The sequence below is a fragment of the Sus scrofa genome, chromosome X, assembly GCF_054392235.1.
Source record: "Sus scrofa isolate SSC_HxYL_T2T_F1_AM1 chromosome X, Sscrofa_HxYL_maternal_Yorkshire_Landrace_v2.0, whole genome shotgun sequence".
Taxonomy (NCBI): domain Eukaryota; kingdom Metazoa; phylum Chordata; class Mammalia; order Artiodactyla; family Suidae; genus Sus; species Sus scrofa.
The window spans coordinates 51,559,063-51,582,553 of record NC_139401.1 but is presented as its reverse complement, the minus strand read 5'-3'; the positions used below and the strand labels follow the sequence as shown (position 1 = coordinate 51,582,553).

At 42.0% G+C, this 23,491-nt stretch overlaps 1 protein-coding gene across 13 annotated transcripts in view; it reads left to right on the top strand.

Moving 5' to 3' along the window:
* Nucleotides 1-23,491, top strand: part of PFKFB1 (6-phosphofructo-2-kinase/fructose-2,6-biphosphatase 1) — an 86,498-nt gene that overhangs the window by 60,978 nt on the left and 2,029 nt on the right. For 7 of the 13 annotated variants that reach the window (XM_005673664.4, XM_021079419.2, XM_021079417.2 and 4 more), the window contains 4 exon segments: nucleotides 1,318-1,422; nucleotides 12,636-12,765; nucleotides 21,986-22,048; nucleotides 23,101-23,165. In XM_005673664.4, the coding sequence (XP_005673721.1) occupies nucleotides 1,318-1,422; nucleotides 12,636-12,765; nucleotides 21,986-22,048; nucleotides 23,101-23,165 (363 nt within the window). 13 annotated transcript variants of the gene reach the window in all.

Sequence of the window (23,491 nt, the reverse complement as noted above, 5' to 3'; positions counted from 1 at the left end):
TCTGGTAGATGACTCAAAAGACAAAACCCAGAGACCATTGCCCCTCTACAGGGAGGTCTAATTGGAATCTACACCGCCAGAAGGAAATGTTGCAAACCCAAGATCACTTCCCACCTCCACCCAGCAGCCTCTCCCACTTCTGTGGATTTCTCAGTGAGAACTCATTCTCCGAGCCCTTGAGTCATTCTTTGGGTAAGGAGAATGTATCTCCCCAAGGCATACTCTGAAACTGTTAGGAATTTACTAATTCTTGCTTTCTGAGAGGTCTGTGGATATCTGTTTTCTTATCTGCCAAAGGTCCGGGATCAGAGGTGTGGGCAGGAGAGATGGGAAATGCCATAACATAGGAAAGCACTGCTGTGGTTATAAACACACACATGCACTTGCTGTGGATGTGCACACACACGTGCACTTGCATACACAGTCGTAGGTATGTTAACACTCACAGATATGCACTTCAGAGAAACCTAGACTCACTAGTCTTTCACAAGTTCCCTCTAAGACACATCTACCAATCATATTTGTGCCATCCATGCACACACATACATGCTGATACACATAGAGATACAAATAGACACACTCACTGTTGACATACATGCAGTCTTTGCATATCTATATCAACCACAGAGACACAGAGAGGCACACCATGGACATATAAATAGTACAGACACATAGCCTCCACCATATCACCACAAATTCACACAGACCTCAGACATAGGCACACGGATACACACACATATAATCAGGGATATACACACTCATAGATACATGTGCCACAGATACACTGAGACCCACGTGGAGAGACAGACCCCAGAGACACCCATTTGGGCACATTCTCAGATGATCAGACACTGTATATATACACATAGATACTCACACAACACACTCTACATATGCTGAGACAAATACAGAAAATATGTAGCATAAGACTTTAAAGATTACCACAAGTACACATCATAAGCATGCTGTACACACACAGATAAACACAGTCACGAATCCTTAAGCCCACAAATTTATGAAAGTACATACTTATATGTACATATACACCTATAAACCTATTGGGGAAATCATAGAGTAATACCACAGAAAGTCACCATACACTCAGCCTGAACACACCTATACACATATACTCATTCTCACATCCACATCTGGTACACATATACACTTGGACAACAGGTGCAGACCTAGAGCTGTGTTCACAGAAACCAAGTGCTTGTGTGCTAATGTTCCACAATCATTGACCTCAAAGCTATGATAAAGGCTGTGGGAATTTCATTCAACTTGTGAACACCTTTATCTCCAAATAATTTATCTCAGGGTGTCTGTGAAGAAATGACATATGAGGAAATCCAAGAGCACTATCCCGAAGAATTTGCCCTACGAGACCAAGATAAATATCGCTACCGCTATCCCAAGGGAGAGGTAAGATTTGGAGGGGAGGCCTGATTCCTAGGGCTCCTCCCCAGTATTTCCATTCCAAATGCTTTAGAAACAAAGTGAAACAAATTTTGCAGCAGCATCCATCTAATAAGGCACATGATTATCTGGCCCTTGGCTATCTCAGATTCTTGGCTAGAGGCAACAGATTCCTCTTTTTAAAAATCTACTTATTTGCCTGCTTATTTTCTCTCTTCTTTCAGGAGGGCTCATTTTATCCTAGACTTTGTCTTTGATATCCTTTCACTAAAGGCATTTGGAATAGTTCAACATACTCCAATTTCCTGACATTTTATTGCCAAGATGCCCAAAGTTCCAGACTCTCTGGACAGTGGGTTGGAAACCCAAGGAATAATAGGTAATGTTTTAACCAACTTCTCTGCCACCACATGAGCCAGACAATCAATTCCCTATTCCCATATGAGGTAAATCCTCATTGCTTTCAATCCAGCTTCCATTTAACCAGTTCCACATGTTAGAATATTTGTTAATCATACTCTATTTCTGATACAAAGTCCTAAGAACAATTATCAGAAAAGTGGGTTATGAGAGAAGATAAAACAATGGAAATCTTGTACTACAAAGCACTTTGACATTTGTATTTTCGTTCTTAGAAATGACATTATGAAGTCAGTCTGAGTTCACCCTCATTTTCCTTTATATATTTTGAGGCTATGTTACCAGAGGCATACAAATTTAAAATAATTATATTTAGTGAATTGTATACTTTATTATTACATAGTAAGCAAGCCTCTTTTCACCTAATAATGGTTTTTGCCTGAGTGTATTTTATATGATATAATATAGCTATATAAGATTTCTTCTGCTCAGTATTTGCCTAGTTCATCTTTACTCATTTACTTTTTTTCAATTTTTCCATGTATTTTTGTTTTGTCTCTCATAAATGGTGAATAGTTCACTTCTGTTGGCTTTACTACAAACTAAAAATATATGTCTTTTGAATGGTATGTCAGGTATACTTCTACTGTAATTTATGATTTATTTGATTTACTTTGAGCACTCTATACTTATTTTTTTCTTTTCCTCCCTTCTATAGAATTGATGAATCGATAGAGTTTTTACAACTATGTTTGAGTTATACAATCTCTTTCCATTCTTTTAGGATTATTCTTAACATTTTAAAAAAATCTAATAATCAATGTCTTTACCCTCCCCCTAAAATAATATAAAAACTTTACAACTCCAGTCACTCCCTCTCTTAACTTACACGTTAATTGTTATTTTGTATTTTATTTCAACCTTGTGTCTTAATCCCCAAATGAATTATCTTTGTTATTATTAAACTTTTTGTATAGAGTCAGTGTTTATTTAGTTTTAACCACATATTTACCAATATTTTTGATCATTCTTTCTCTTACACCTTGTTTTCCTTCTGTGGTCAGTGTCCTTCCTTTAGCAAATTCTTTAGGAAATTGGTAGTAGAATCACCTGTCTTTTTGTCTAAAAATGTCTTCAGGAGAGGTGCCTTCAATCTTAGATGATACTTTGGCAAAGTATAAAACTCTAAGATGATAGTTTTCTCTCAGTACTTCTGAGATATTATCCTCAATGTCTTCTGGCTTATGATGCAAATAGGAAGTTTCCAATAGTCTAACATGCTTCTTTTCTCTCTTGCTGCTTTTAGGGCCTTTGTATTTTGTAGGGTATTAGTGTCACTGTATGTCTAATTATTAATTTCTTTTCATTTATCTTTTTTTTTTTAATTTTCCCACTGTACAGCAAGGGGGTCAGGTTATCCTTACATGTATACATTGCAGTTACAGTTTTTTCCCCCACCATTTCTTCTGTTGCAACATGAGTATCTAGACATAGTTCTCAATGCTATTCAGCAGGATCTCCTTGTAAATCTATTCTAGGTTGTGTCTGATAAGCCCAAGCTCCCGATCCCTCCCACTTCCTCCCCCTCCCATCAGGCAGCCACAAGTCTCTTCTCCAAGTCCATGATTTTCCTTTCTGAGGAGATGTTCATTTGTGCTGGGTATTAGATTCCAGTTGTAAGTGATATCATATGGTATTTGTCTTTGTCTTTCTGGCTCATTTCACTCAGGATGAGATTCTCTAGTTCCATCCATGTTGCTGCAAATGGCATTATGGCATTCTTTCTTATGGCTGAGTAGTATTCCATTGTGTATATATACCACTTCTTCCGAATCCAATCATCTGTTGATGGACATTTGGATTGTTTCCATTTCCTGGATATTGTGAATAGTACTGCAATGAACATGCGGGTGCACGTGTCTCTTTTAAGTAGAGTTTTGTCCGGATAGATGCCTAAGAGTGGGATTGCAGGGTCACATGGAAGTTCTATGTATAGATTTCTAAGGTATCTCCAAACTGTTCTCCATAGTGGCTGTACCAGTTGACATTCCCACCAGCAGTGCAGGAGGGTTCCCTTTTCTCCACAGCCCCTCCAGCACTTGTTATTTGTGGATTTATGAATGATGGCCATTCTGACTGGTGTGAGGTGGTATCTCATGGTAGTTTTGATTTGCATTTCTCTTATACTCAGCGATGTTGAGCATTTTTTCATGTGTTTGTTGGCCATCTGTATATCTTCTTTGGAGAAATGTCTATTCAGATCTGTTGCCCATTTTTCCATTGATTGATTGGTTTTTTTGCTGTTGAGTTGTATAAGTTGTTTATATGTTCTAGAGATTAAGCCCTTGTCAGTTGCATCATTTGAAACTGTTTTCTCCCATTCTGTAAGATTGTCCTTTTGTTTTCTTTTGGGTTTCCTTTGCTGTGCAAAAGCTTTTCAGTTTGATGAGGTCCCATGGGTTCATTTTTGCTCTAATTTCTATTGCTTTGGGAGACTGACCTGAGAAAATATTCATGAGGTTGATGTCAGAGAGTGTTTTGCCTATGTTTTCTTCTAGGAGTTTGATGGTGTCCTGTCGTATATTTAGGTCTTTCAGCCATTTGGAGTTTCTTTTGGTACATGGTGTGAGGGTGTGTTCTAGTTTCATTGCTTTGCATGCAGCTGTCCAGGTTCCCAGCAATGCTTTCTGAATAGACTTTCCTTTTCCCATTTTATGTTCTTGCCTCCCTTGTCAAAGATTAATTGACCATAGGTGTCAGGGTTTATTTCCGGATTCTCTCTTCTGTTCCATTGGTCTGTCTGTCTGTTTTGATACCAGTACCACACTGTTTTGATGACTGTGGCTTTGTAGTATTTCTTGAAGTCTGGAAGAGTGATGCCTCCTGCTTGGTTTTTGTTTCTCAGGATTGCTTTGGCAATTCTGGGTCTTTTGTGGTTCCATATAAATATTTGGATAGTTTGTTCTAGTTCTGTGAAAAATGTCATGGGTGATTTGATAGGGATTGCATTGAATCTGTAGATTGCTTTGGGTAGTATGGCCATTTTTACAATATTGATTTTCCCAATCCGGGAACATGGAATATCTTTCCATTTCTTTACATCTTCTTTGATTTCTTTGAGGAAAGTTTTATAGTTCTCGGCATATACGTCCTTTACCTCCTTGGTCAGGTGTATTCCGAGGTATTTGATTTTGTGAGGTGCAATTTTCAAAGGTATCGTATTTTTGTATTCCTTTTCTAATGTTTCATTGCTGGTATACAGAAATGCAACTGACTTCTGAATGTTAATCTTATATCCTGCCACTTTGCTGAAGTTATTAATCAGTTCAAGGAGTTTTGGGGTTGAGTCCTTAGGGTTTTCTAGGTATAGTATCATGTCATCTGCATACAGTGACGGTTTGATCTCTTCTCTTCCTATATGGATGCCTTTGATTTCTTTTGTTTGTCTAATTGCTGTGGCTAGGACTTCCAAAACTATGTTGAAGAGCAGTGGTGAGAGTGGGCATCCCTGTCTTGTTCCAGATTTGAGTGAGAAGGCTTTCCGTTTTTCCCCATTGAGGATTATATTTGCTGTGGGTTTATCATAAATGGCTTTGATTATGTTCGGGAATGTTCCCTCTATACCCACTTTGGCGAGGGTCTTGATCATGAATGGATGTTGAACTTTGTCAAATGCTTTTTCTGCATCTATTGAGATGATCATATGATTTTTGACTTTTTTTTTGTTAATGTGGTGTATGATGCTGATTGATTTGCGTATGTTGAACCATCCTTGTGATCCTGGGATGAACCCAACCTGGTCATGGTGTATAATTTGTTTGGTATGTTGTGGGATTCGGTTGGCTAAGATTTTGTTGAGAATTTTTGCATCTATATTCATCAATGATATTGGCCGATGTTTTTCTTTTTTGGTGGTATCTCTGTCTGGTTTTGGAATGAGGGTGATGGTGGCCTCATAGAATGTCTTTGGGAGTATTCCTTCTTCTTCAACCTTTTGAAAGAGTTTAAGGAGGATGGGCACCAATTCCTCTTTATATGTTTGATAAAATTCACCTGTGAAGCCATCTGGTCCTGGACTTTTATTTGTAGGGAGTGATTTTATGACCTCTTCAATTTCATTTCTAGTGATCGGTCTGTTCAGTTGGTCTGTTTCTGCTTGATTCAGTTTTGGCAGGCTGTAAGATTCTAGAAAATTGTCCATTTCTTCCAGATTGTCAAACTTGTTGCCGTAGAGTTGTTCATAGTATTCTCTTATGGGTTTTTGTATTTCTACTGTATCCGTTGTGATTTCTCCTTTTTCATTTCTAATTTTGGTGATTTGGGTTCTTTCTCTCCTCTTTTTAGTGAGTCTGGCCAGGGGTTTGTCAATTTTGTTCACCTTTTCAAAGAACCAGCTCTTGGTTTTATTAATTTTCTCTATTGTTTTGTGAGTCTCTATTTTATTGATTTCTTCTTTGATCTTTATAATGTCCTTCCTTCTGCTGACTTTAGGACTTTTTTGTTCTTCTTTTTCTAATTCGTTTAGGTGGAGGGTTAAGTTGTCCATTTGGGATCTTTCTTCTTTTTTGAGAAAGGCCTGGATTGCTATAAATTTCCCTCTGAGCACTGCTTTCGCAGCATCCCATAGATTTTGAGAGGTTGTGTCTTCATTATCATTTGTTTCAAGGTAGTTTTTAATTTCCTTCTTGATTTCCACATTGACCCATTGGTTTTTTAGTACCATGTTGTTGAGTCTCCATGGAGTAGGTTTTTTCTCTTTCCTTTTCCCATGGTTGGTTTCTAATTTCATGGCATTGTGGTCAGAGAAGATACTTGAGATAATTTCTATGCTCCTAAATTTATGGAGATTCGCTTTGTGTCCCAATATGTGGTCGATTCTTGAGAATGTTCCATGAGCATTTGAGAAGAATGTGTATTCTGCTTTTTTTTGGATGTAGTGTCCTGAAGATATCAATTAAGTCTAACTTTTCCATTGTTTCCTTTAGGATCTCGGTTGCTTTATTGGTTTTCTGTCTAGAGGATCTGTCCATTGATGTGAGGGGGGTATTTAGTTCTCCTATTCTGATTGTATTCTCATCAATATCTCCCTTTATGTCTGTTAATATTTCTTGTATGTATCTGGGTGCTTCTGTATTTGGGGCATATATGTTGATGATAGTAACATCCTCTCCTTGGATGGATCCCTTAATCGCTAAGTAGTGTCCTTCTTTGTCTTTCTTTATGTCTTTTGTTTTAAAGTCTATTTTGTCTGATATGAGCATTGTAACTCCTGCTTTTCTGTCATGTCTATTGGCGTGAAATATTTTTCCCCACCCTTTCCCTTTCAATCTATATGTATCTTTTGTCCTAAGGTGAGTTTCTTGTAGGCAGCATATTGAAGGTTTTTGCCTTTTTATCCACTCAGCCACTCTGTGTCTTTTGATTGGGGCATTCAGTCCATTGGCATTTAAGGTGATAATTGATAGATGATTATTTATTGCCATTTGAACCTCGTGTTCCAGGTGATTCCATGGTTCTCCATTCTTCCTTTCTTTTTTTTTTTTTCTTTTGGTTGAATGGTCTCCTGTTATTACCTGCTTGAGTGTATTTTTTTTTTTTTCATTTTTTGCAAATGCAATATTTGGTTTTGGCTTGTGGTTGCCCTGTTTTTTAAGTATGCTAACCCCTTCCCATAGTTGTGTGTTTTTACCTGATGGTCCTGTAAGTTCAAACACTTCATACTATATTAAAATTAAGATGAGAAACATACAAACAAACAAACAAAAAGGGTTATTTACATCCTGACATCTCTTGCCCACATTTTATGGTTTTGATGACTCTTTTATTTTTTTCTTTTTAATTTTATTTTGTTTGAAGCATGTTCATGATTAAATCTGTATGCTGGCTTATTTGAGTGACTGCTCTCTGATTGTGGTTTCCTCAGTCCTAGTTCTTCCTCTTCTTCTTTTTTTTTTAATTTTCTTTTTTCTTCCCTTTCCTTCCTTTCTTTTTGGTTTAGAGAAGCCCTTTCAATATTTCCTTGAACCTGGGTTTTGCGTTGCTGTATTCTTTAAGTTTTTGTTTGTTGGGAAAAATTTTTATTTCCCCTTCTATTTTAAATGATATTCTTGCTGGGTAGAGTATTCTAGGTTGCATATTTTTTCCTTTGAGCACTTTAAATATCTCTTGCCATTCCCTCCTGGCCTGTAGTGTTTCTGTAGAGAAATCAGCTGATATTCTTATGGGGGTTCCCTTGTAGGTAACATTCTGTTTTTCTCTTGCTGCCTTTAGGATCCTCTCTTTATCACTAACTTTTGCCATTTTTATTATGATGTGTCTTGGTGTGGGTCTGTTTGGGTTCAGTTTGTTTGGGGCCCTCTGTGCTTCTTGTGTCTTGAATCCAGTATCCTTTAGATTTGGGAAGTTTCCAGCGATAATTTCTTCAAATATATTTTCCATTCCCTTATCTTTTTCTACTCCTTCTGGAATTCCTATTATGCGTAGATTGGCCCGCTTTATATTATCCCATAGGTCTCTTACATTGCTTTCCAGTTTTTTGATTCGGTTTTCTGTCTGTTGACTGGATTGAGTGATTTCCATTATTCTATCTTCCATATCACTGATTCGTTCTTCTGCATTATTCATTCTGGTTTTTACTGCCCTTAGTTCAGTTTGCATCTCTGCAAATGAATGTTCTAGTTTTTCTTGGCTCCTCCTTATATTTTCTAGTTCCTTTCTGAGGGTTTCTGCATTACTGTTCCTACCTTCTCTTAATTCCTTCAGTATTTTCACTATTTCTCTTTTGAACTCCAGGTCTGTCAGACTGCAGAGATCTGTTTCATTGTTGACTGTTTTAGGTGAGTTCTCCTGTTGGTTTGACTAGGGGTGGTTTCTCAGCTTCTTCATCTTGCTTGTTGTTTTCTTTCTCCTGAGGGAGTTGTCCTCTCCGTTATCCGGCAGTGTTTGCCTTGTCACTGCGTGGAATATTTCCTGAGGGCTGGCATTGTTGGTCAATCTTTTTTGAGGCAGTGTGGCTTTTCTGGAGTGTTGATGGGGCTAACAGTGTTTCTTTGAAGCAAAGGAGGACTTCCTGAGGGCAGACAGGACTGGGAGGTCCACACCTCGATGGTAGCAGATTTCACTTGGCCATGCAGAACTTGCTCTGGTGTTTTTAGGCTGTGGGGTTCTTGCACGGGGTTGGCGGTGTTGGGCAGCTTCTCTTCAGGGGTGCATCACCCCCCTGGGGGCTGGAGCAGCTATATGGGTCGCTGAGAACATAAGAGGCTCTTCCCTAGGGCAGCCCAACTCAGAAGGACAGCCTGAGAATGTAGGCGGAACTTTTCCCTGTCTGGCCGAGCTTGTTGCAGCTTTTCTGGGCTTCAGGGGCTCTTCTGGGGGCTGGTAGTGCTGAGCAGTTATTTCACAGGAGTGGGGCACCCCCTGGGGGCTTGGGCGGGTAGCAGGGCCATTGGAGACCCAAGAGTCTCCTCCCTGGTGCAGCCCAACTCAGAAAAATCATGAGATCTTTTTCTGACTCAGCCAGGCTTGTTGCAGCTTTTCTGGGCTGCAGGGGGTTCTGCCTGGAGCTGGCAGTCCTATGCAGCTGGTCCACTAGAGCATCCCCTGGGGGCTTGGGTGGGTAGCATGGCCGTTGGAAACCCAAGAGACTCCTTCCCGGGGCAACCCGACTCAGCAAAACCATCCGAGAATTAGGCCGATCTATTCACAGCCTGGCTAAGCTTGTTCTAGCTTTTCTGGGCTGCAGGCCTTTTCTCGGGGGCTGGTGGTGTTTGGTGCTGCTCTGTGGAAGTGTAACCCCTCCAAAGGGCAAACAGGCCTGTGCAGGGACAGCCCCTGTGGTGGTAGGCTTCAGGCAATTGTTGAGGCCAGCCCTCCTGGATGGCAGGCAGGCCCAGGTTCGTGAGAGCATAGGGCGTGGTGGGGTTGGGGTGAGGGGATGCACTGGGAAGCACAGCTTTCAGCTAGCTAGCGGACCTGTAAGCTTGCTGTGGCATGGGGGGTATTCTATGGGGACCCACCCCTTCTTCTCTCCCCTCCCCAGCACTGGCGCAGACCAGGCTCTTCTCCCAGGTTCCCTCTGAGGCGGCTTTCCACTTCCCCGCCCCTGGAGTATTGCTCCCTTCCTCTGGGACAGCTTTGTTTTCTAGTCTCCCAGGCAGTCTCTGCCCCGTCAAATGGTTTCTAGACCTCCCAAGCAGTTTCCCCTCTGCCCCGCCCCCCCTAGCCTGGGGACTTATCTCTGGAGCCGAGGTCTTGGTGCCCAGCCCCCACCCAGGCGTCCCCTGGCTCCCTCTCGTGGACTAACCTTCGGCAGCGAGGTCTCGGTGCCCAGCTCCCCCCGCAGGCGTCCCCCAGCCTTTTCTCAGGAACCAACCTTCAGAGGCGAGGTCTTGGTGCCCAGCCCCCACCCAGGCATCCCCCGGCCCTTTCCTGGGGACTAACTTCTGGAGCCGAGGATTCGGTGCCCAGCCCCCACCCAGGTGTCTCAATTTTTGGTGACTGTGCCCGTAGTTCAGATGGTCCATTGGGTTCTTGATCAGCTTTTCCGTAGTCCAACTTACTGCTACTCTCTTCTCTGCATCTGGAGATTCCACCGGTTCGTTTGATCTTTCCCCCGGTAGGTGACTTTCCAGGGTGCGGGATCCCTTTCTCCTCCTCAGTTCCCTTTCGGGAGTGCCCATCCCTCTTCGATTCACCTTCTCTCACTCTCCTCTTTTCTCCCGTTCTGCCCAATAATGTGACAAACTTCTTGCCATTATTGGAGTTTAGGTTCCTCTGCCAGCGATTGGTTGCTGTTCTGTGCGAGTCATTTCTTCTGTAGATGTGCTTTTTTTGTAGTGTTTGTGGGAGAGGGCGAGCGTGTACCCCTACTCCTCCGCCATCTTGTCCTCTTCTCCCTCTTTTCATTTATCTTTATTGGGATTAATTGGACTTCCAGAATCTGAGGATTTTGAGTCTTCATCAGTTCTAGAAAACTTCCAGAGATTGTATACTTGTTCTTCTCTCATATCCTATTCTCTCCTTCTGTAAATACAATTAGATGTGTTTCAGTCCCATGTCTATCCTTTATGTCTCCTAACTTATGTCTCCTAACTTCTTTTTTTAATTTTTAAAGTTTTACTGAAGTAGAGTTGATTTACAAGGTTGTGATCATTTCTGCTGTACAACAAAGTGATTCAGTTATACATATACACATATCTATTCTCTTTCAGATTCTTTTTTTTTTAAGGGCCAAACTTGTGGCATGTGGAAGTTCCCAGGCTAAGTGTCAAATCAGAGCTGTAACTGCCAACGTATGCCATAGCCACAGAAATGCCAGATCCAAGCCACATCTGCCACCTGTGCTGAAGCTTAAGGCAACACCATATCCTTAACCCACTGAGTAAGACCAGGGATCAAACCCACATCCTAATGGATACTAGTCAGATTCTTAACCAGATGAACCACAATGGGAACTCCAATTCTCTTTCAGATTCTTTTCCCACATAGACCACCACAGAATATTGGGTAGAATTCTCTGAGCTATATAGCAGGTCCCCATTGGCCAATCCCAAACCTCCAGTTCACCCCCCCCAATCTTTCCCCTTTGGTAACCATAAGTTTTTCAGTCTGTGAGTCTGTTTCTCTTCTTCAAATAACTTCATTTGTACCCCATTTTTAGATTTCATGTATACTTCTTATTTGCAAATCTCTTTGCTTCATCCTGAGTAATTTGTTCTGTTCTATATCTCAAATCAGTATTTTTTAAGTTGTATCTAATCTGTTGTTTACTCCATCTATTGAGTTTTCAATTTTTATCAATATTTCTTTCATTTCTAGAAATTCTATGTAGTTCTTTCTCAAATATAGATCATATATTCAATAACATATTATTTCTTCTTTATATTTTTAATCTTTTATTTCTTTAAAAATCTCAAACATATTTATTTTATATTATATATCTTTTATCTTAAGTTGTTAGTGTTTTCCTCTTGTTGTTTCTGCTTATTTTCCCTCATGGTAGCTTGTTTTCCTTGAATGTTATGTGAGCTTCAGTTTAACAAAAATGTATCTGTGAGAGTCCCATGCAGCCTGAGTTGAGAGAGTCCAGAGAGAATTTCCACTTGCTTCTTTGAGACACTCCTGGGAGCTAACAGCTTGAAACCTCTTCTTATTAAACTCTCTGCTTAGTATTTTTTAAATGTGGGTAGTATATTCTACCTGATGATAGGCTTGTGGTTATATATTCTCACAGGATGTTTAATATTTTCCACCAAGAGTCAAGTAGAGAAAGATATCTTTTCTGTTTTCCTTTTCCTGTAGGATACACTTTTTAGATTATATTTTTACTGAGGATGTAGTCCTTTGAATGTCTCAGATTTATGTGAGAGTTTCAGTCCCAACTCCTCACCTTGTACATACCTAAGGCAATGTCTCCTGTTTCTATGGGGTTTTAAAATGTCAAGTCTCTTGGATACTGTGATTGGAAAATGCCTTCAGGGGAGTTGTGGCTTCTATATCCATTTATCACTATTTTTTCCAAGTTTTCCTTCATTTTGGAACTCGATATTAATAATATTTCTTTTATTTCTTGAAAGGTCAACAGTGCAGACATTTATTTTTTCAGCTTTCCTGGAGATTTTGTAATGGAAAGTTTTATTATTGTTATTGATATCCATTCTACTATATTGACTGTCCCCATTTAATAGATGAGAAACTAAGACCCTCAGAAAGAAGTGGGTTGTCTAAGGTCATACTGCTGGATCACAACAACTGAACTGGCACCACAACCAAGTTTTCTTGATTCCTACTCTGGAGTTCTCCTCTGGGCAAATGAGCCTCATATCCTATTCTTATTCAAGCATTTCTCTCCCTTCCAGTCCTATGAAGATCTGGTCCAGCGTCTGGAGCCAGTTATAATGGAGCTAGAACGTCAGGAAAATGTATTAGTGATTTGCCACCAGGCTGTCATGCGGTGCCTCCTGGCCTACTTCCTGGACAAGAGCTCAGGTACCACCATCTTCTCTGCCCCTGGTATGGGAGCTACATGTGATTTGAGACCCTGACACCAGCATTGGTGGTTTATATATTAATACTGAACTGTACAACATCTATAAGGGTACCTGAGTTGAAGTTCTTACTCTGTCACATAGTACCTTTGGCAAAGTACTTGGACTTCGCCCTTCTCAGTTTCTTTATTTCTAAAATGGGGAGAATAACAATGATGTTTAAATAAATCAACATAATACAAAGGGCTTAAAGCAGTTCATAACACATAGTATGGACTATATAAGTGTTAGCTGCTATTATTAATATTAGTATTATTGTGAGTTAACATTTTCAAAACCAAACTTGACAGTTTGACTCAACCTGAAAAATCTGAGCCAGTATTTCTCTGAGGCATTCTGTCATTAGGTGGTAATGGGACCTATCATGGCCTCATGATTTTGATTATAGGTTTCTGTCTTTGCTGTAGGGATGATTTCTCCAAAATAGTAATAGTTTCATTTAAAAATTTTAAATGATAATTTCTTTTTTAAAAAATATCTATGCATTGTTATTCAGAGTATCTGAACACTGACTACAAATACTGAATTGCAAACTATGGCAGCTGGCCTGGCAAGGGACTGTTGTTTCACCTTCAGATGTGAGAGTCCATTTCTGATTTGGATGATGAGTGTTGACATCTCCAGGACCTCCAGGACTGGAGTAAGAGAGTGTGAGGAGAGTGCAAAGTCATATTTGAAGAATACAATGTACTGTAGAATTGGATCTTCTCTATGATGCTAGCTTCATATGAAAGGGCACTCAACATCCCCTGCCCCCACACCCACATCCCCTACACTCTCGCCGAACCTGGGGCTGCCTGCCATCCAGGAGGGCTGGCCTCAACAATTGCCTGAAGCCTACCACTGCAGGGGCTGTCCCTGCACAGGTCTGCTTGCCCTTTGGAGGGACTACACTTCTGCAGAGCAGCACCAAACACCACCAGCCCCGGAGAAAAGGCCTGCAGCCCAGAAAAGCTAGAACAAGCCTAGCCAGGCCGTGAATACATCTACCTAATTCTCGGATGGTTTTTCTGAGTCGGGATGGCCCAGGGAGGAGGCTCTTGAATTTCCAGTGGCCCAGCTACCCGCCCAAGCCCCCAGGAGATGCCAAGCTCTAGAGGATCAGCTGCATAGGACTGCCAGCTCCAGGCAGGACCCCCTGCAGCCCAGAAAAGCTGCAACAAGCTTGGCCGAGCTGGGAAAAGATCTCAGACAGTCTTTCTGAGTCAGGCTGCCCTGTGGAGGAGCCTCTTGGGTTTCCAGCGGCCCTGCTACCTGCACAAGCCCCCAGGGGGTGCCCCACTCCCGTGGAATAGCTCCTCAGCGCCACCAGCACCCTGGAAGACACCCTGCAGCCCAGAAAAGCTGCAACAAGCTTGGCCAGACTGTGAAAAGAACCGCCTACATTCTCAGGCCGTCCTTCTGAGGTGGGCTGCCCTAGGGAAGAGCCTCTTAGGTTCTCAGAGACCCAGATAGCTGCTCCAGCCCCCAGGGGGTGATGCACTCCTGAGGAACAGCTGCCCAACACCACCAAACCCTACAAGAACCCCAGGCCTAAAAACACCAGAGCAAGTTCTGCATGACCAAGTGAAATCTGCTACCATCGTGGTGTGGACCTCCCAGTCCTGTCTGCCCTCAGGAAGTCCTCCTTTGCTTCAAAGAAACACTGTTAGCCCCATCAACACTCCAGAAAAGCCACACTGCCTCAAAAAAGATTGACCAACAATGCCAGCCCTCAGGAAATATTCCACGCAGTGACAAGGCAAACACTGCCCGATAACGGAGAGGAAAACTCCCTCAGGAGAAAGAAAACAACAAGCAAGATGAAGAAGCTGAAGAAACCACCCCCAGTCAAACCAACAGGAGAACTCACCTAAAACAGTCAACAATGAAACAGATCTCTGCAGTCAGACAGACCTGGAGTTCAAAAGAGAAATAGTGAAAATACTGAAGGAATTAAGAGAAGGTAGGAACAGTAATGCAGAAACCCTCAGAAAGGAACTAGAAAATATAAGGAGGAGCCAAGAAAAACTAGAACATTCATTTGCAGAGATGCAAACTGAACTAAGGGCAGTAAAAACCAGAATGAATAATGCAGAAGAACGAATCAGTGATATGGAAGATAGAATAATGGAAATCACTCAATCCAGTCAACAGACAGAAAACCGAATCAAAAAACTGGAAAGCAATGTAAGAGACCTATGGGATAATATAAAGCGGGCCAATCTACGCATAATAGGAATTCCAGAAGGAGTAGAAAAAGATAAGGGAATGGAAAATATATTTGAAGAAATTATCGCTGGAAACTTCCCAAATCTAAAGGATACTGGATTCAAGACACAAGAAGCACAGAGGGCCCCAAACAAACTGAACCCAAACAGACCCACACCAAGACACATCATAATAAAAATGGCAAAAGTTAGTGATAAAGAGAGGATCCTAAAGGCAGCAAGAGAAAAACAGAATGTTACCTACAAGGGAACCCCCATAAGAATATCAGCTGATTTCTCTACAGAAACACTACAGGCCAGGAGGGAATGGCAAGAGATATTTAAAGTGCTCAAAGGAAAAAATATGCAACCTAGAATACTCTACCCAGCAAGAATATCATTTAAAATAGAAGGGGAAATAAAAATTTTTCCCAACAAACAAAAACTTAAAGAATACAGCAACGCAAAACCCAGGTTCAAGGAAATATTGAAAGGGCTTCTCTAAACCAAAAAGAAAGGAAGGAAAGGGAAGAAAAAAGAAAATTAAAAAAAAAAAGAAGAAGAGGAAGAACTAGGACTGAGGAAACCACAATCAGAGAGCAGTCACTCAAATAAGCCAGCATACAGATTTAATCATGAACATGCTTCAAACAAAATAAAATTAAAAAGAAAAAAATAAGAGTAATCAAAACCATAAAATGTGGGCAAGGGATGTCAGGATGTAAATAACCCTTTTTGTTTGTTTGTTTGTATGTTTCTCATCTTAATTTTAATATAGTAATGAAGTGTTTGAACTTACAGGACCATCAGGTAAAAACACACAACTATGGGAAGGGGTTAGCATACTTAAAAAACAGGGCAACCACAAGCCAAAACCAAATATTGCATTTGCAAAAAATGAAAAAAAAATACACTCAAGCAGATAATAACAGGAGACAATCCACCCAAAAAAAAAACAAAAAAAAAAAAAGGAAAAAAAAAGGAAAAATGGAGAACCATAGAATCAACTGGAACACGAGGTTCAAATGGCAATAAATAATCTTCTATCAATTATCACCTTAAATGTCAATGGACTGAATGCCCCAATCAAAAGGCACAGAGTGGCTGAGTGGATAAAAAGGCAAAAACCTTCAATATGCTGCCTACAAGAAACTCACCTTAGGACAAAAGATACATATAGATTGAAAGGGAAAGGGTGGGGAAAAATATTTCATGCCAAAAGACATGACAAAAAAGCAGGAGTCGCAATGCTCATATCAGACAAAATAGACTTTAAAACAAAAGACATAAAGAAAGACAAAGAAGGACACTACTTAGCGATTAAGGGATCCATCCAAGGAGAGGATGTTACTATCGTCAACATATATGCCCCAAATACAGGAGCACCCAGATACATACAAGAAACATTAACAGACATAAAGGGAGATATTGATGAGAATACAATCATAGTAGGAGACCTTAATATCCCACTCACATCAATGGACAGATCCTCTAGACAGAAAACCAATAAAGCAACCGAGATCCTAAAGGAAACAATAGAAAAGTTAGATTTAATTGATATCTTCAGGACACTACATCCAAAAAAATCAGAATACACATTCTTCTCAAATGCTCATGGAACATTCTCAAGAATCGACCACATATTGGGACACAAAGCGAATCTCCATAAATTTAGGAGCATAGAAATTATCTCAAGTATCTTCTCTGACCACAATGCCATGAAATTAGAAATCAACCATGGGAAAAGGAAAGAGAAAAACCTACTCCATGGAGACTCAAAAACATGGTACTAAAAAACCAATGGGCCAATGAGGAAATCAAGAAGGAAATTAAAAACTACCTTGAAACAAATGATAATGAAGACACAACCTCTCCAAATCTATGGGATGCTGCGAAAGCAGTGCTCAGAGGGAAATTTATAGCAATCCAGGCCTTTCTCAAAAAAGAAGAAAGATCCCAAATGGACAACTTAACCCTCCACCTAAACGAATTAGAAAAAGAAGAACAAAAAAGTCCTAAAGTCAGCAGAAGGAAGGACATTATAAAGATCAAAGAAGAAATCAATAAAATAGAGACTCACAAAACAATAGAGAAAATTAATAAAACCAAGAGCTGGTTCTTTGAAAAGGTGAACAAAATTGACAAACCCCTGGCCAGACTCACTAAAAAGAGGAGAGAAAGAACCCAAATCACCAAAATTAGAAATGAAAAAGGAGAAATCACAACGGATACAGTAGAAATACAAAAACCCATAAGAGAATACTATGAACAACTCTACGGCAACAAGTTTGACAATCTGGAAGAAATGGACAATTTTCTAGAATCTTACAGCCTGCCAAAACTGAATCAAGCAGAAACAGACCAACTGAACAGACCGATCACTAGAAATGAAATTGAAGAGGTCATAAAATCACTCCCTACAAATAAAAGTCCAGGACCAGATGGCTTCACAGGTGAATTTTATCAAACATATAAAGAGGAATTGGTGCCCATCCTCCTTAAACTCTTTCAAAAGGTTGAAGAAGAAGGAATACTCCCAAAGACATTCTATAAGGCCACCATCACCCTCATTCCAAAACCAGACAGAGATACCACCAAAAAAGAAAAACATCGGCCAATATCATTGATGAATATAGATGCAAAAATTCTCAACAAAATCTTAGCCAACCGAATCCCACAACATACCAAACAAATTATACACTATGACCAGGTTGGGTTCATCTCAGGTTCACAAGGATGGTTCAACATACGCAAATCAATCAGCATCATACACCACATTAACAAAAAAAAAAGTCAAAAATCATATGATCATCTCAATAGACGCAGAAAAAGCATTTGACAAAGTTCAACATCCATTCATGATCAAGACCCTCGCCAAAGTGGGTATAGAGGGAACATTCCCGAACATAATCAAAGCCATTTATGATAAACCCACAGCAAATATAATCCTCAATGGGGAAAAACGGAAAGCCTTCTCACTCAAATCTGGAACAAGACAGGGATGCCCACTCTCACCACTGCTCTTCAACATAGTTTTGGAAGTCCTAGCCACAGCAATTAGACAAACAAAAGAAATCAAAGGCATCCATATAGGAAGAGAAGAGATCAAACCGTCACTGTATGCAGATGACATGATACTATACCTAGAAAACCCTAAGGACTCAACCCCAAAACTCCTTGAACTGATTAATAACTTCAGCAAAGTAGCAGGATATAAGATTAACATTCAGAAGTCAGTTGCATTTCTGTATACCAGCAATGAAACATTAGAAAAGGAATACAAAAATACGATACCTTTGAAAATTGCACCTCACAAAATCAAATACCTCGGAATACACCTGACCAAGGAGGTAAAGGACGTATATGCCGAGAACTATAAAACTTTCCTCAAAGAAATCAAAGAAGATGTACAGAAATGGAAAGATATTCCATGTTCCTGGATTGGGAAAATCAATATTGTAAAAATGGCCATACTACCCAAAGCAATCTACAGATTCAATGCAATCCCTATCAAATCACCCATGACATTTTTCACTGAAGTAGAACAAACAATCCAAACATTTATATGGAACAACAAAAGACCCAGAATCGCCAAGGCAATCCTGAGAAACAAAAACCAAGCAGGAGGCATCACTCTCCCAGACTTCAAGAAATACTACAAAGCCACAGTCATCAAAACAGTGTGGTACTGGTATCAAAACAGACAGACAGACCAATGGAACAGAAGAGAGAATCCGGAAATAAACCCTGACACCTATGGTCAATTAATCTTTGACAAGGGAGGCAAGAACATAAAATGGGAAAAGGAAAGTCTATTCAGAAAGCATTGCTGGGAACCTGGACAGCTGCATGCAAAGCAATGAAACTAGAACACACCCTCACACCATGTACCAAAAGAGACTCCAAATGGCTGAAAGACCTAAATATACGACAGGACACCATCAAACTCCTAGAAGAAAACATAGGCAAAACACTCTCTGACATCAACCTCATGAATATTTTCTCAGGTCAGTCTCCCAAAGCAATAGAAATTAGAGCAAAAATGAACCCATGGGACTTCATCAAACTGAAAAGCTTTTGCACAGCAAAGGAAACCCAAAAGAAAACAAAAGGACAATCTTACAGAATGGGAGAAAACAGTTTCAAATGATGCAACTGACAAGGGCTTAATCTCTAGAACATATAAACAACTTATACAACTCAACAGCAAAAAAACCAATCAATCAATGGAAAAATGGGCAACAGACCTGAATAGACATTTCTCCAAAGAAGATATACAGATGGCCAACAAACACATGAAAAAATGCTCAACATCACTGAGTATAAGAGAAATGCAAATCAAAACTACCATGAGATATCACCTCACACCAGTCAGAATGGCCATCATTCATAAATCCACAAATAACAAGTGCTGGAGGGGTTGTGGAGAAAAGGGAACCCTCCTGCACTGCTGGTGGGAATGTCAACTGGTACAGCCACTATGGAGAACAGTTTGGAGATACCTTAGAAATCTATACATAGAACTTCCATATGACCCCACAATCCCACTCTTGGGCATCTATCCGGACAAAACTCTACTTAAAAGAGACACATGCCCCGCATGTTCATTGCAGCCCTATTCACAATAGCCAGGACATGGAAACAATCCAAATGTCCATCGACAGATGATTGGATTCGGAAGAGGTGGTATATATACACAATGGAATACTACTCAGCCATAAGAAAGAATGCCATAATGCCATTTGCAGCAACATGGATGGAACTAGAGAATCTCATCCTGAGTGAAATGAGCCAGAAAGACAAAGACAAATACCATATGATATCACTTATAACTGGAATCTAATATCCAGCACAAATGAACATCTCCTCAGAAAGGAAAATCATGGACTTGGAGAGGAGACCTGTGGCTGCCCGATGGGAGTGGGAGGGAGTGGGAGGGATCGGGAGCTTGGGCTTATCAGACACAACTTAGAATAGATTTACAAGGAGATCCTGCTGAGTAGCATTGAGAACTTTGTCTAGATGCTCATGTTGCAACAGAAGAAATGGTGGGGGAAAAATGTAATTGTAATGTATACATGTAAGGATAACCTGACCCCCTTGCTGTACAGTGGGAAAATAAAAAAAAATTGTGAAAAAATGGGCACTCAATATAGAATTATCTGGAATTAGAACCCTGGGAACATGAGAACTTGACATTGGACAAGTAATATCCTTTGTCTGATCCCCAATCTCTTCAGTGGAAAAAAGCGAAAGGTTTTTGGATAGTGCTGCTAGATTTCTGATACCATCCACATCTCTACTGTTTGGTACTATCTTCGAGACTATGGGGCTGGCCCTGTAACCCCAACTGAACAGAAGAGGAAATGGAGGCTTTGAGAGATGAAGTGACTTACTCAAGATCATAGGGCTAAGAGGGGCAGGGAACGGTACCAATCTCAGGTTCATTCCAGAGACCCCTCACATCAGACACATGTGGGAGTACAGAAGGAGTACCACATGCATCTCCTGTTTGTACACCTGCTACCTGCTTTCATGCATAGACCATACCAGCTTCTCACATCTGTCCTGGAAGCTGAGCCAGGTAGGGCTAGGCACATGCTCTTACTCCTATTGTTCAGGCAAGGAAACTGGGGCCCAGAGAGATGGTGTTACTGAGAACTCAGACCCACAGGACCTCAATGCTGGGTCCAATCCTGTGCTATGAGAGACAGCAATTCTAACGGCCATAGGGAAAAGGCAGGACCAAGCTTACTTGTCCAGATGGGAGCAGAGCTGAATCAGAGAAATCAGAAAAGTTACTTCCCTTCTCTGAATCTATTTTGTCACATGTACAGTGAGGAATAGCAACCCCTAACCCCTGCAGAATAACAACAAGGATGGAATGAGATAGTGCTCCAAAAGCACAAGGCCCAAGATCTGAAGATGTTGATGACAAAGGGGAGGAGGTGAAGCAGGATAGATGCCCAGGAAATTGTCAAGCCTTATGTGTCAAGAGGCTGGGTGGGCAGTGCAGGCCTTCAAAGCCTAGGTTAAACCTTTGGGTCAGGGAAGCCATGAGGGTTGGCTCAATGAAGGGAGATGGAGAGCTGTATGGGCTGCCTGGGTGGGCTGGAGAGTAGGTGTCTGCAGAGAGTGGTGAGAGATAGGGGTGTTGCCCCCTTGACACTGTGAGCCCCTTAAGGTAGTGGCAGCAGTGGGCAGTGGACAGAGCCCACACGACCTCAAAGTGTCCTGGGTTCAAGTCCCAACACTTCTGCTTCCTGACTTTGGGACTTAGGCAAGTGTCTTTCCTCTCAGAGCCTGAGTGTCCTCATCCATGGAGTGGGCCTAATCACCCCCTCCTGTCAGGGCTGCCTGGTGAATGAAATCAAGGCCACATAAATGATTGCATGTGAATATTCACAACAGCCTCATGCATCATAGTCAGTAACAGGAACAAGTGAATTGGTGAGTGCTTGTCCATCAACAAGTGTTGGAGGGGTCAGAGGGCACAGGCCTAGGCTGGGGAAAAAGCTGTGTGGGAGCTACCAAGGTGCATGCACACACCAGCGAAGGACCTGGTGCATAGTAGGGCCCCAGGAAACACGTGCTGAGACCTGTTGTGGGCCTTTGTGGTAGAAGGACCGAGGCTGGGTGTGGAAAGGAAGCCTGTCTTGGACTTACCTTTGTTCTGAGTGAGTCCAGCCGCCCCCAAGGTGACCATCATCAACTTCTGGGGGACCTGCTGTCTGTCTGGGTTCCCCAGGGCCATCCTTCCTCCCTGCTCCTCAGGCGTCTCTCAGCTCTCTTCCTCCCTGCCCACCCTGCTCTCAGCACTGCCCCCACAGTGTGTGTGGGGGAACAAGGCCCAGGTGAGGACTGCCATGGGGAAGGGGCTGGAAGGGGAAGGGGCTGCAAGCTTGAAGGCCCTGGGAGGTGGTGCCATCCCCAGCACCCTGTCTCTGAGGGCTGTTCTCTCCTCCTTTCCAGATGAGCTGCCATATCTCAAGTGCCCTCTGCACACAGTGCTCAAACTTACGCCTGTGGCTTATGGTGAGCGCCCTCACCTTCATCTGAAGAAAAGCACATAGAGGTCATGAGTATGTCTGCAGTGACTATCATCTGCCAATCAAACTCTTGAGGGAGGTTTTCTGGGTGGATAATTGAATGTCTTGGTAGATTCAGGACTGCAGGTAGCAAGATGAGAATGGAGAAGGACTGGGGTGTCCTCTAAATCTGGGATCTGGGCCAGCTTTCTGTCTTTACCGGAGCACCAATCATAAAGCACAAATCTGTAGAAGAGGAGGTCCCTAATGTGGACCAGAAGAATAAGTATACGTTGGGGCCAGATTGAAGGAAAGGGTTCAAAGACCAGCTCAGACTTAGAGAGTTTAGATTCTCTCTTGGAGCATTAATTAGCCATGGAATGTTCACAAGCAGGGAAGGGAAAAACTCGAATCTCTTCTGGGGTGTGAACAGGGCAGTGTCCTGAAGACTGAACTAGAGTGTGATCCGCAAGGATGGAGCTAAGAGGGCTTACACAGACACTGAGCTCCTTCTGCCAGCTCCAGGCCCCAATGATACCACCCTCCTCTTTCTTCAGGCTCCCCGGAACTCTCTTTGACCTTCCACACCCCATAACCACATAGTTCTCTGAGTAAACTTTACCTGGGACTGGTCGCCCCAAGGCAGTGGCCCCAGGACTCTCTCATCACTTCAGCCCTGACTCAGCTGGGAAGATCCACAGAGCTCCATCACTATTACCCAGACTAGGCTGCTGGCTCACAGACAAGAGCTGGGGAGGCGGCGCAGAGATCGTCTCTTCTCACCACTCATTCCCATTGACAACTGATCAGTGGCGGCTCAGAGAACTCTGAGCCTATTAGGGCCAGGGCTGGGAGGAGGCCCTGTTCCTACCTGAGGCCTGGTCTTCCCCACACATCACACAGCTGGTCTAAATTCCCCTCCATACTGGGCAGTCATGATCTGCACACAGTGTGGAGCTGGGGAGAGGGAAGCGACGGGTTGGGGATGGAATGACACCTCAGGGAAGACCTGTGCTTACCTTGGTGGCTTACGGATGGACTGGTTCATTCTTTTCTGAGGCTGCAAAGTGGAGTCGATCTACCTGAATGTGGAGGCTGTCAACACACACCGGGAGAAGCCTGAGGTAGGTGAGGGACTCTGGCCTAAGCCGGCACATGGTGAAAGCACCTCCCCCATGGAAAGGCAGCTCCAGTCCCACAGAGCTTGGGTGTTTGACACCAACAGGTAGAATAACCAGCACCCAGAAATGCAGTGACTGCAGCCTAGACCCAAGGCACCATAGAGACACAGGGCTAGAGCAGCCCCTGCCAGAAAGGCCTCCAGATGAGGTTCCTCCAGGCTTGCCTGAGAAGAGGGTGAGCATCCAGGCCTGGCTGAAGGAGAGCAGCCTGGCAGTGAGGACAAGAGGCAGGGAGGGGCTGGGGCTCTACACTGCTGTCTCCTTAATAT